The sequence below is a fragment of the Hypomesus transpacificus genome, chromosome 11, assembly GCF_021917145.1.
Source record: "Hypomesus transpacificus isolate Combined female chromosome 11, fHypTra1, whole genome shotgun sequence".
Lineage (NCBI taxonomy): Eukaryota > Metazoa > Chordata > Actinopteri > Osmeriformes > Osmeridae > Hypomesus > Hypomesus transpacificus.
In genome coordinates this window covers 18,998,121-19,010,015 of record NC_061070.1, presented here as the reverse complement: position 1 = coordinate 19,010,015, position 11,895 = coordinate 18,998,121, and the positions used below count along the sequence as shown (strand labels likewise).

The window sequence follows — 11,895 nt, the reverse complement described above, 5'->3', positions numbered from 1 at the left end:
TCAGGAGGTGGTGGAGAGATCAGGAGGTGGAGAAGAGATCAGGAGGTGGAGGAGAGATCAGGAGGTGGAGAGATCAGGGCGTGTCTCCCTCCTGCATCAGCCGGCAGCGTAGCTGCTGAGGAAGGAGTAGAACATGGGCAGCTTCATGCGCTGCTGGTCCCTGCGGCACCACGCCATCACGGTGCCCTCGCTGTTGGCGGTGTACAGGTGGTGGCCGTCACATGAGTAGGTCAGGCTGGACACACAGCGGGAAGGAAACAGTCAGCACCATGGCAACAGCATCTTATTTCGTAAAGTATTACGTATTCACTTGTTAGCAGATGCTTTTATTCAAAGTGACGTACGGGCTGGGGGGGAGGTGGGGGTGGATTTGAACCTGCGATCTCTTGATCTGCAGTTAAAACACTCTACCTCTGAGCTAAGACTCAGACCTAGGGAAGGTGTGTGTTTATATGGTACCTGATTATAGGCTTGTTGGACTTGGGGAAGGTGATCTCTCTCACTGGCTTCAGGTCCCAGGTACTCCACAGTCTGAGGAGACGACACACACACACACACAACATTCATTCAGTCAGTTTGTTTGAATATCAGCATTTAGAAAAGCACAGATAGACACCCACACCATCATCTAACCCTCACCTGACCACTCCGTTCTCGAGCCCTCCAGCTATGACGTTGACAGACACGCCCTCCGGCTGATTGGAGAAAGTCACGGAGCAGATGATCTCTCTGCAGTGGACGTGGCCAATCAAATCACCGTTCACCGTCCACAGGCGCAGGTCGCTGCCGCCGCCCACTAAACACGGGAAACACCGCAAGGGTTAGCATCCGCCGCGACCATCTTACCTGACGGAGGCCAGTTATCCAGAAGGCTAGAGAGCTAGCCAGTAGGTTAGAGAGCTAGCCAGTTAGCCAGAAGGCTAGAGAGCTATCCAGTTAGCCAGTAGGCTACAGAACTAGCCAGCGGTCGGTCCTCACCTGAGTCACACACGGTGGCGATATCCCCCGACGTCTCGCTGGCTGACACGGCTGTCACAGGGCTTTTGTGTCCCGTTAGACTCTGCACATAACACAACCTACACGCACACACACACACACAGGGTGTGTGAAGACTGGAAGAGTTGACCCGTGTACGGAATGATACGTGCTCAGCTGAACAAAGCTAGCATTAAAGCCCTGTAGTTGTGCCCCTGTCGACACACACACCTGTTAAGGTCCCAGAGGATGCAGGTGCCGTCTCTGCTGACACTGATGAGGAGGCTGTAGGGCTTGCAGACAAACAGGCTGGTCACCTCCCCCGTGTGGCCGTACAGCTGGACCTGGGACTCCACCTCCATCTCGCTGGGCTGCACACACACACACACACACACACAGTTAGCTTGTACACTTCCACGAACACCCTCACAAACACACTGAAGAACTCCACCCTGGGACCAAGACACTTTACAGAAGATCCAAGTTTCAGTGAGACTTCACATTCCATTCATTCACTGGGTGCTTGCCCATAAGACATATGCACTGAGTAACAGTTAAGCCTTTTTCAGAAAACCAGACGGTCTGATTCATCCTGTGTGGCTGATGAGTACACCTATAAGATCTGAGAGAGGCGAGGGGGGAGGGAGAGGGCTGGATGGGAGAGAGAGGAGGGGGGAGGGAGAGGGCTGGATGGAAGAGAGAGATTGGAAAAGAGAAGGGGGTAGGGCCTTGTATGGGAACAAAAGACAAAGAGAGAGAGAACGTGAGCAAGCGAGCTCGAGAAACAGAGATAGAGAGAGATGAAGAGAGAGACAGATAAATACAGAGCGATAGAGACACAGAGAGATGGAGTGTGAGCGGAGGGCAGGGAGCTGTCAGACGCAGGGGTAACAACAGTAAGAGACTGAAAGCCTCTCTAATGACTCAACTTCCAGACAGAGCCCACCCTGCAGGCCAGGAGAAACAGTGTTTCTAGGGCAACTGTGATATGACTAATGAAGCCGCCACAGCGAGGCCTGGGGCGGGTGTCTAGCAGGAGAGATAATGGAAGGTAGGTGGGTGTTGATGTGGAGGAGGAAGGTTGGAGGAGAGGGAGGGAGAGAGGGGCGGGCGGGCGGGGGAGGGGAGCATGTCGTCATGGAAACCCACCGTGGTGCTGGTGAAGCGGTTGCCGTAGGCGGTGATGACTCCACCCTTACTGCCTGTGAACAGCTGACAACCATCCGGTACCCAGGCACAGCTGGTCACCTGGGGGAGAGAGGGAGGGAGAGAGACATAGAAATAGAGTAAGAGAGTAATAAAGAAAAAGAGACACAGAAAGAGAGAGAGACAGACAGAGAGAGAGAGGGGAGGAGCATATAGGCTGAGAAAGGATCAAAATAACCCAGTTGATAAGGGAGTTCCTCCGACTCCATGATGAGTTGAAGAATATCGATCACACTGAAAGAGAGGGAGGAATTCCTTTCACCAGAGGGCGCTATGGTGCATCCCTGGCCTCTCACAGGAGATCCCCGGCCTGATTCACTGCTCCACTCCTGGTGCAGAGAGGGGTGAGAAGGAGGAGGGGAGGAAGAGGAGGAGAGGAGCGCTCACCTGGTGCAGAGGGGAGCTCTGGATAAAGCTGAGGGGAGGTTCACTCTGTTTGCTCTTCAGACGGAGCATGTTGTCAGCGTAGCCCCAACTCAAGATGGCTGACCACTGGATGTCTGTGCTGTGCATGCTCCTCACTCCTGTGGAGAAGAAGAGGCTGTGAGTCTGGACCACGCAGAGTCATACACACACACACCTTCCTCAGCCAGACCCACACACACACACACACACACACACACACACACACACACACACACACACACACACACACACACACCCCTTCCTCAGCCAGACCCACACACACACTGCCCCCCCTGAGCCCCAGGCTGGAGGCCTCACCTTGCTCCTTGCTGTAGATCATCATGAGGCAGAACTTGCGTGCCAGGCCGCAGACAGCCCTGGTGGGCAGGGCGAGCAGGGAGCCGAAGCGCTCTCCGTGCGGCTGGCTGAAGCACACCACAGGGTCAGGGGCGCAGGGGGAGCCCACGTACTCCCCCCACTTCAGACCCTTGATCCAGGGCAAGGGGCTCTGACAACACAGGGTCCAACACACAGTTAGGAAGGACAGGAACAGCTGTATACCTGCTAGCTGATCAGTGTACGGTACAACCTCCTACAGATCTCAGCACACAGTCTCTCTCCACATTGCAGCTAGGGTCACACCTCAGCACACAGTCTCTCTCTAACAAACAGAGCACCCAGCCGTCACAGCGGCTCCTCCAGGCTGGCCAGACTGACCGGGCAGATGATCTCCTTAGCCTGCTCCCTGGTCTCTCTGAAGGCCAGCTGCACCAGGAGGCCCATAGCGGCTGGCAGCTCCCCGTCCATGCTGAGGCGGGGCGCGGCCCTGCCTGCGTGGGCCGTGCTGAACAGCTGGCGGGGCGTCTGGCCGTACGTTTTGATCATGGTCTCCAGGGCGCGGCGCTGCACAGGGTCCTCCACTGCAGACACGTCCATGCCGAAGTACGTCTGGAGAGAGGAGAGCTCCGTCATCGCTGGAAACACTGTTTTAGAAATGTTCTCTTCAAATACATGATTTCATTAGTCGTGAGGACGTTCACTTGACAGCGTACAGGTAACATTACAATACAACCAGGCGTGACACAAACCCAACAATGAAGTTCTGCAGGAGGGGATCATTGGATTTGGAATGTGAACTCTCAGGGGAGTAAAGCGTTCATGTGTGTGTGTTTTCCTCTCTAGGAGGTGTGTGCCCGAGCCTTACAGCGGGGTGGAACACGTTAATGGCCTGGACGGCTGCCTTGCCCTTCTGCTTGAGGCCGAACACCAGGTCGATCCACTGGCTCAGGGTCTGGGACACCTGCTCCGACTCCAGCGCCTGACGGTGGATCAGTACAAAGAGCCGGGGGTCGTTCCGGGCCCAGGGGGGCAGGTTCACATGGTTGACCCTCTCGCTGTTCTGACGCACCCCGAAGTCGAACCCTGCAGGAGACCAGCAACAGTTTAAGCACTTGACTGGGTTAGAGGTTCTCTGATGAGAAGAGTAACGAGATAGAGAGGGAGGGAGAGAGAGATGGGTGAGAGAGACAGAGAGAGAGGCACATAGAGAGAGAGAGGCAGAGAATGTGAGAGAGAGAGAGGCAGAGAGAGAGAGAGAGAGAGGCAGAGAATGTGAGAGAGAGGCAGAGAATATGAGAGAGAGAGGCAGAGAATGTGAGAGAGAGAGAGGCAGAGAGAGAGAGAGAGGCAGAGAATGTGAGAGAGAGAGAGAGAGAGAGAGGCACAAAGAGAGAGAGAGGCAGAGAATGTGAGAGAGAGAGAGGCAGAGAGAGAGAGAGAGAGAGAGGCAGAGAATGTGAGAGAGAGAGAGGCAGAGAGAGATCTGGACAGGAGCAGAGATCCTAAACAGTCGTGCTCCTGACCTTCTCTGTTGACCAGGAACTCTGGGAGGTAGAAGAACTCAGGGATGAGCTCCTTGACGTCGGTCATGGACTCGTACGACGACAGCCTCCACGTGGTGTTCATGGAGTGGAACGTCCGGTCAGGGATATCAAAGCTCTGATCTGAAGAGGCAACAGACCACAGTGATGAAAGCAGTCGAGCTCTCAGGGAGCCTCTCTTTTACCGCCCTGTGAAACACCGCTGGCCGCTACACACACACACACACATCCAAAGACTGAAACATCAGAGGATGAAGACACAGAGAGAGAGAGCGAGAGAGAGAGGTGGAGGACTAGAGTACGGACGTGTAGAAAGGAGGGAGGAAAAGGAAGAGGGGGGAGAGCAACAGAGGAACAGAGAGGAATTGTGAAGAGAGCAAGCGAGAGAGATGAAGAGAGACAGATTGAGAGAGAGATGAAGAGAGAAAGATTGAGAGAGAGAGATGAAGAGAGACAGATTGAGAGAGAGAAATGAAGAGAGACAGATTGAGAGAGAGAGATGAAGAGAGACAGATTGAGAGAGAGAGATGAAGAGAGACAGATTGAGAGAGAGAGATGAAGAGAGACAGATTGAGAGAGAGAGATGAAGAGAGACAGATTGAGAGAGAGAGAGATGAAGAGAGACAGATTGAGAGAGAGAGATGAAGAGAGACAGATTGAGAGAGAGAGATGAAGAGAGACAGATTGAGAGACAGCCCAAGAAGCATCCTTTGATGGCTAATGCACATGATGCAGGTCCAGTACTCCCATGAGCACTGCTCAGGTATAGACTAATGTAGGTATAGACTAATGTAGGTAGTATAGACTAATGTAGGTATAGACTAATGTAGGTAGTATAGACTAATGTAGGTATAGACTAATGTAGGTATAGACTAATGTAGGTAGTATAGACTAATGTAGGTATAGACTAATGTAGGTATAGACTAATGTAGGTAGTATAGACTAATGTAGGTATAGACTAATGTAGGTATAGACTAATGTAGGTAGTATAGACTAATGTAGGTATAGACTAATGTAGGTAGTATAGACTAATGTAGGTATAGACTAATGTAGGTATAGACTAATGTAGGTAGTATAGACTAATGTAGGTATAGACTAATGTAGGTATAGACTAATGTAGGTATAGACTAATGTAAGTATAGACTAATGTAGGTATAGACTAATGTAGGTAGTATAGACTAATGTAGGTATAGACTAATGTAGGTATAGACTAATGTAGGTAGTATAGACTAATGTAGGTATAGACTAATGTAGGTAGTATAGACTAATGTAGGTATAGACTAATGTAGGTATAGACTAATGTAGGTAGTATAGACTAATGTAGGTATAGACTAATGTAGGTAGTATAGACTAATGTAGGTATAGACTAATGTAGGTATAGACTAATGTAGGTAGTATAGACTAATGTAGGTATAGACTAATGTAGGTATAGACTAATGTAGGTAGTATAGACTAATGTAGGTATAGACTAATGTAAGTATAGACTAATGTAGGTAGTATAGACTAATGTAGGTAGTATAGACTAATGTCAGTAGTATAGACTAATGTAGGTATAGACTAATGTAAGTAGTATAGACTAAACAGAAGCTCAAAACTCCATCCTACTCAACTACAAAATCAACGCAGCGGATTGGTGGATGGGCTGGGGTAGGACTCACCCTGATAGGCCAGGAACATCTTGGTGAAAGGGGGCATGCGGACCAGGAAGTGTAGCACGGTGCCGCTGTTGGAGTAGTGAGAGCCGTAGTGGTAGGGCTGAACAGGGGGCATGGGGTCATCCTCGCGGGCTCCCTTCCTGTACTCCTCTTCCAGGTACTGACACACACACACACCTCAGATGTCTGCTGCTCGGAACACGCACACACCCAAACCCCTACCTCCCTCACACACACACACACACACACCTCAGATGTCTGCTGCTCGGAACACGCACACACCCAAACCCCTCACACACACACACACAGACACACACACCTCAGATGTCTGCTGCACGGAACACGCACACACCCAAACCCCTACCTCCCTCACACACACACACCTCAGATGTCTGCTGCACGGAACACGCACACACCCAAACCCCTACCTCCCTCACACACACACACACACACCTCAGATGTCTGCTGCACGGAACACGCACACACCCAAACCCCTACCTCCCTCACACACACACACACACACACACACACACCTCAGATGTTTGCTGCACGGAACACACACACACCCAAACCCCTACCTCCCTCACACACACACACACACACACACACCTCAGATGTCTGCTGCTCGGAACACGCACACACCCAACCCCTCACACACACACACACCTCAGATGTCTGCTGCACGGAACACGCACACACCCAAACCCCTACCTCCCTCACACACACACACACACACAGATGATGCTGAACCTGTACCTTGTAGTTGTCTACGTAGCGATCCTCCTTCTCTTTGGACTGCACTGCGATAGGTTTGTTTAGATTTCTAACACCAGAAAAATGAAAAAAGGTCAATTTAAGGTTCTGGGTGCCCAACATTGTGCAATGTGACTATTGCACAACCATAACTCCTCCAGCTGGTGGGGTGGGGCACACACATCCTCATGTCACACACTGACCTGTAGATGGCGCTGTCCTGCAGGTCCAAGGTTTCGCTGATGTAGTCCCGCAGGATAAAAGGGAACACGGGGTACTGCATGAGGTCGTTGAAGGAGCGTCCAGCGTGCTTGTTCAGGTGAGTCAGGTACTCAAAGTTGGAGATCTGTCCTGAGCCCCACAGGTGCGTCAGGGCCGTGATGTTGCCGTACTCCAGCAGGTTGGGGAGGTCAGAGTTCAGGATGTTGTGGTAAACATCGTCACGGAACTGCGGACGAGAAGCCAGACAGGAAGTGAGACGGTGTGGCTGAGAGTTTTGCGATGAATTCAACAACTTTAATTGACATGATGGGACATTTCCAGGTCAGGGCCGGGTTTTAGGGTAAGGGGTCAGGGTGAGGGGTCAGGTCTTGCCTTGGTGTTGTGACAGGCCAGCAGCAGTGTGCGTCCGTTGGTCAGGAAGATCTCCAGGGCGTTGTCCCTCAGCTGCCACCAGCGCTTGTGGACCTCCTTGATCTCCTCGTACGTCCAGGAGAACGATGCTGCCTCCGTCTCACCATGGATACTCTGCCACGGAGAACACACACACACACAGACACACACACACACAGACACACAGTTTCCTCAGAGGCCAGACAGATCCAGCCCCCTCACTGCTGAGGAGAGGGGAGCAGCAACAGCAGACAGTGTGACAGCAGACTCACCTGGCTGTCTTGAGCATCAGCAGCATTGTCCTCCACAAAGTACATCCCAGACTTGCCTGCAGAGGAGACGCACAGCGTTAGCATGGAGACTTATAGAGAGGGAGACTGAGTCTTGTGGATGAATCTCTCTCGTGGCCCGAATGGCATTTTCTGTGAAGCTGATATTGGATGTGAGGAGTGTGTGTGTGGTGTGTGTGTGTGTGGTGTGTGGTGTGTGTGTGTGAGTGGTGTGTGGTGTGTGTGTGTGTCGTACCCAGCAGGAGTTCCCCTGCTGTCTCTCTGGAGGGGGCCACACTGATGCACCGCCTGGTGAACCTGAACACAGGGAGGGTTAGCTGGGAGGAAAACACACACACCCCTCTCTCCCTTACACACACACACACACACACACACACACACACACACACACACACACACACACACACACACACACACACACACACACACACACACACACACACACACACTCTCCTACCTGATGGGTTCGCTGGTGGCCTTGTCCTTCACGGTTGAGGAGAAGGAGGAGTGAGTCTTGTCTTCAAACAGGAACGACAGCGGAGGTTTCACAGGCTCTGGACACATGACACAGGGAGAGAGAAGAGTCAGAGTCCTGCACAGGTATGAGGTCAGGAGGTCAGAGGTCAGGAGGTGAGAGGTCAGAGGCCAGGAGGTCAGAAGGTCAGGAGGTGGGCCTTACCGTCAGGTTTGCGGCGGTCCTTGAGCAGGTACTTGTTGGGGATTGTGAGGTAGCAGCGCTGCAGGCGTCGACGCTCACGGTTTGGACCCTCGGTGGAGTCGAGCTGCCAGGACGTTGGGTAGGAGGTCTGGTCGTACCACACCATCCTGACACACACACACACAGTCAACCAACACACACACACACGGTCAACCAACACAACACACAGACACCCAGTTAGACACCTCAGTTTGTATGTGGTTATCTTTTTCCCCACTTGTCTTCCTCCCAGTGTGTGTGTGTGTGTGTCTCACCGGTCCACTTGTCTTCCTCCCAGTGTGTGTGTGTGTGTGTGCGTCTCACCGGTCCACTTGTCTTCCTCCCAGTGTGTGTGTGTGTGTGTGCGTCTCACCGGTCCACTTGTCTTCCTCCCAGTGTGTGTGTGTGTGTGTGTGTGCGTCTCACCGGTCGTGTGTGAGCTGCTGCAGCAGCTCCTGCCAGTGTCTCCTGGCACTCAGGTCGCTCTTGTAGAGCCCCCGGATGTGCAGGATGACCTTCTTCCTCTCCATGCCCTGCCGCAGGGACACGTTCTGGGTGATGTCCGCCGCGATCTTGGAGATGTCCTTGGACTTCCCGTCCAGCCGCTGGATGAGCCTAGAGAGCCACAGAGGTGAGAACAGCCAGGAAAGGACACCCAGCACTAAGTCCTGTCCCATTCTACCCCTTCTCAACCCATCTACCCTCTGTCCTCTCCCTCTTTCTCCCCCTCCTCTCACCCTTTCTGAGTGTTGGCCATCTTCTTTTCCCAAGCTGCTTTGCTGTTTTTTTCCTCTCCTTCGTACTTGTATTTCTCCTGGAGGAGGGCATGAGAGGAGGAGAGGAGGAGGGGAGGAGAGGAGGGGAGGAGAGGAGGAGAGAAGGAGGGGAGGAGAGGAGGGGAGGAGAGGAGGAGAGGAGGAGAGGAGGAGAGTGAATCAGCTGTGTGACCAGACACCGTAGCTTCTATACCTGTAACTCCAGTCCTCCTGTGGGTGACGGAGGGGGAGGTGACACAGAGGACAGATCTACTGTCCCCTGTCCTGTGTGTCTCAGCAGGGACAGGAGGAGGGAGAGCTGGTACCTCTCGGATGGCCTTGAGCAGGTCAGGCTTGTGAGGGGCACTGGGGGGGATGCAGCGATGGCCACACAGCTTGAGGGAGGTCATGAAGGTTCCGGCCAGGCCCTGCTCCTCCTTGGTCAGGCTGTCCTTGTGATCATGCAGCATCTCGTGCAGGAACAGAGCCAGCTTGGGGCCGTGCTGGGAAGGACACAAGTCACAAAGAGCTAAACAGATCCATTTAGGGTTCTATTACATAACATTAACTACAGCAAGATTCATATTCCTCCTTGTCTCCAGCAAAAACCTGGATCTGTCTGCAGCATCTGATGGATCACTACATGACAAGCAGACAGACTGCAGTAAAAGTTAAAAACCAGTTGACCTGACTTCTGACACTGAGGGGAGGGGGGGGGGGGGGGGCAGGCAGAGTGTGTAACTCTGCTGTGGTCCCAGTGAGGGCTCCTACACACAGGGTTCCACCCAGAGAGACCACACCTGCACCTCCCACAGGGTGAGGGGAGGCTGCCATGGCAACGCGAGGGGCTGGTGAGGTAGAGACGTCTTCTTCCCTGAGCCGAGGCCTGGCAGCTGTCTGGAAACTCCACCGTACGTGTGAAGAGCCTGACACACAATGGTATGTGCTCTCTCTCTCCATCTACCTGTCTCGCTCTCTCTCACTCTCCCGCTCCCTCTCTCCCTCTCACATCAGACAGCGTCAGACAGCGTCAGACAGCGTCAGACAGCGTCAGACAGCGTCAGACAGCTTCAGACAGCGTCAGACAGAGCGGGCTGCGTCTCACCTCCAGCCCCGGGCTGAGGCTCTCTCTGAGGATCTCCGGGTGGCTGGGGTCCAGAACAAACTCCAGCGCCTCCTTCCTGTCTGCCAGCGGCCGTGTGGGGCTGAGGGCGTGCACCAGGAGACGGCCAATCTGGACCCGGAACGTGTCGCGGCACGACCACAGGACCCGGCGCCACTGCTGGCGAGGAGCGCTGCCCCGCCCGCTGCTGCCCTGAGGAAACACAAGCACGACCACAGGGTCAAGCAGGGGCGCTGGTGCTGCCCTGAGGAAACACAAGCACGACCACAGGGTCAGGCAGGGGCGCTGGTGCTGCCCTGAGGAAACACAAGCACGACCACAGGGTCAGGCAGGGGCGCTGGTGCTGCCCTGAGGAAACACAAGCACGACCACAGGGTCAGGCAGGGGCGCTGGAGGCCCCTCCCACACAGGCTGGCTGCTCCAGGACAGCACACATCACCCCTGTTCCCAGTTCAGTGGCTTAGTTATGTTGTTTCATCCAAACAGCTGGTACAGGATGCAGAGCCCCTCACACTGACCAGGCTGATCTTGATGGCCTCCATCATCAGCTTCAGGATCTCCTTCTGGAAGCTCCTCATGCTGGCGGGGGGGAGGGGGAAGGGCGGGGCGGAGCCGTTCTCCCCGGGGGGGGGGTCTCCGGGGTCAGGAGTGGGGGGCGGCTGGTCGGGGGAGTCGTGGAAGGTCAGCAGGTCACAGAAGTCCTTGCTGACATCTGAAAGGAGAGGGAGAACACAGCTTGGTGGTTAGAGCTGTCCACTGCAAACAGAGAGGTTGCAGGTTCGAATTCCCCCTCTGTACGTGGCTTTGGAGATAAGTGTGTCTTACTGTTGTAGATGAGTCTGTTGACGGCCAGGACCAGCAGCCTCTGCAGGCGCTGGATGAACTCGGTCTCGCTGGCTCTGATGGGGTTCTCCTGGCTCATCCTGCGCTGCATCAGGTGGCCCAGCTCATCACTGGCCACCGAGCGCATCCTCGTCAGCAGGGAGTCGGACTGGGCCAGGGAGAACCTGCGCCGGCCTGGGACACACACACACACAGTCACACACACACACACAGCCACACACACACACACACACAGCCACACACACCACACACACACACACAGCCTCACACAGTCACACACACACCCAGCCACACACACACACAGTCACACACACACACAGTCACACACACACAGCCACACACACACACAGTCACACACACACACAGTCACACACACACACAGTCACACACACACAGTCACACACACACAGCCACACACACACACAGTCACACACACACACAGTCACACACACACACAGCCACACACACACACAGCCACACACACAGTCACACACACATATTCATATACATGCGTATACACACACACAAACAACAACACAGATTCAATTAAATCAAATGATGAATTGGAAATATCACAGGTTTTCTGTCAGGTGTTAGGAAGTTTTGTCGTCATTCACACATGCAGGCATCTCATGAGCAAAACCAGCTGTGAAAACCGTGAACTTTTAGGGGACGCTCTATTGGAAAAAGTGCTCATATGC

General features: G+C 53.6%; 1 protein-coding gene across 8 annotated transcripts in view; it reads right to left on the bottom strand.

The window, feature by feature from the left end:
- The window catches only part of lyst (lysosomal trafficking regulator), a 55,188-nt gene continuing 43,293 nt past the window's right edge, over positions 1–11,895 (bottom strand). For all 8 annotated transcript variants that reach the window (XM_047029351.1, XM_047029359.1, XM_047029354.1 and 5 more), the window contains 25 exons: positions 11,177–11,368; positions 10,870–11,063; positions 10,334–10,543; positions 9,555–9,731; positions 9,211–9,287; positions 8,900–9,088; positions 8,456–8,601; positions 8,234–8,330; positions 8,012–8,073; positions 7,759–7,814; positions 7,469–7,621; positions 7,078–7,322; positions 6,878–6,944; positions 6,125–6,281; positions 4,449–4,589; positions 3,791–4,008; positions 3,304–3,534; positions 2,905–3,094; positions 2,569–2,705; positions 2,125–2,223; positions 1,207–1,346; positions 979–1,076; positions 640–796; positions 460–531; positions 1–235 (listed from right to left, as the gene is read on the bottom strand). In XM_047029351.1, the coding sequence (XP_046885307.1) occupies positions 97–235; positions 460–531; positions 640–796; positions 979–1,076; positions 1,207–1,346; positions 2,125–2,223; positions 2,569–2,705; positions 2,905–3,094; positions 3,304–3,534; positions 3,791–4,008; positions 4,449–4,589; positions 6,125–6,281; positions 6,878–6,944; positions 7,078–7,322; positions 7,469–7,621; positions 7,759–7,814; positions 8,012–8,073; positions 8,234–8,330; positions 8,456–8,601; positions 8,900–9,088; positions 9,211–9,287; positions 9,555–9,731; positions 10,334–10,543; positions 10,870–11,063; positions 11,177–11,368 (3,644 nt within the window). In that variant the 3' untranslated portion in view covers positions 1–96. The remainder of the gene's footprint in view (positions 236–459; positions 532–639; positions 797–978; positions 1,077–1,206; positions 1,347–2,124; positions 2,224–2,568; positions 2,706–2,904; positions 3,095–3,303; positions 3,535–3,790; positions 4,009–4,448; positions 4,590–6,124; positions 6,282–6,877; positions 6,945–7,077; positions 7,323–7,468; positions 7,622–7,758; positions 7,815–8,011; positions 8,074–8,233; positions 8,331–8,455; positions 8,602–8,899; positions 9,089–9,210; positions 9,288–9,554; positions 9,732–10,333; positions 10,544–10,869; positions 11,064–11,176; positions 11,369–11,895) is intronic.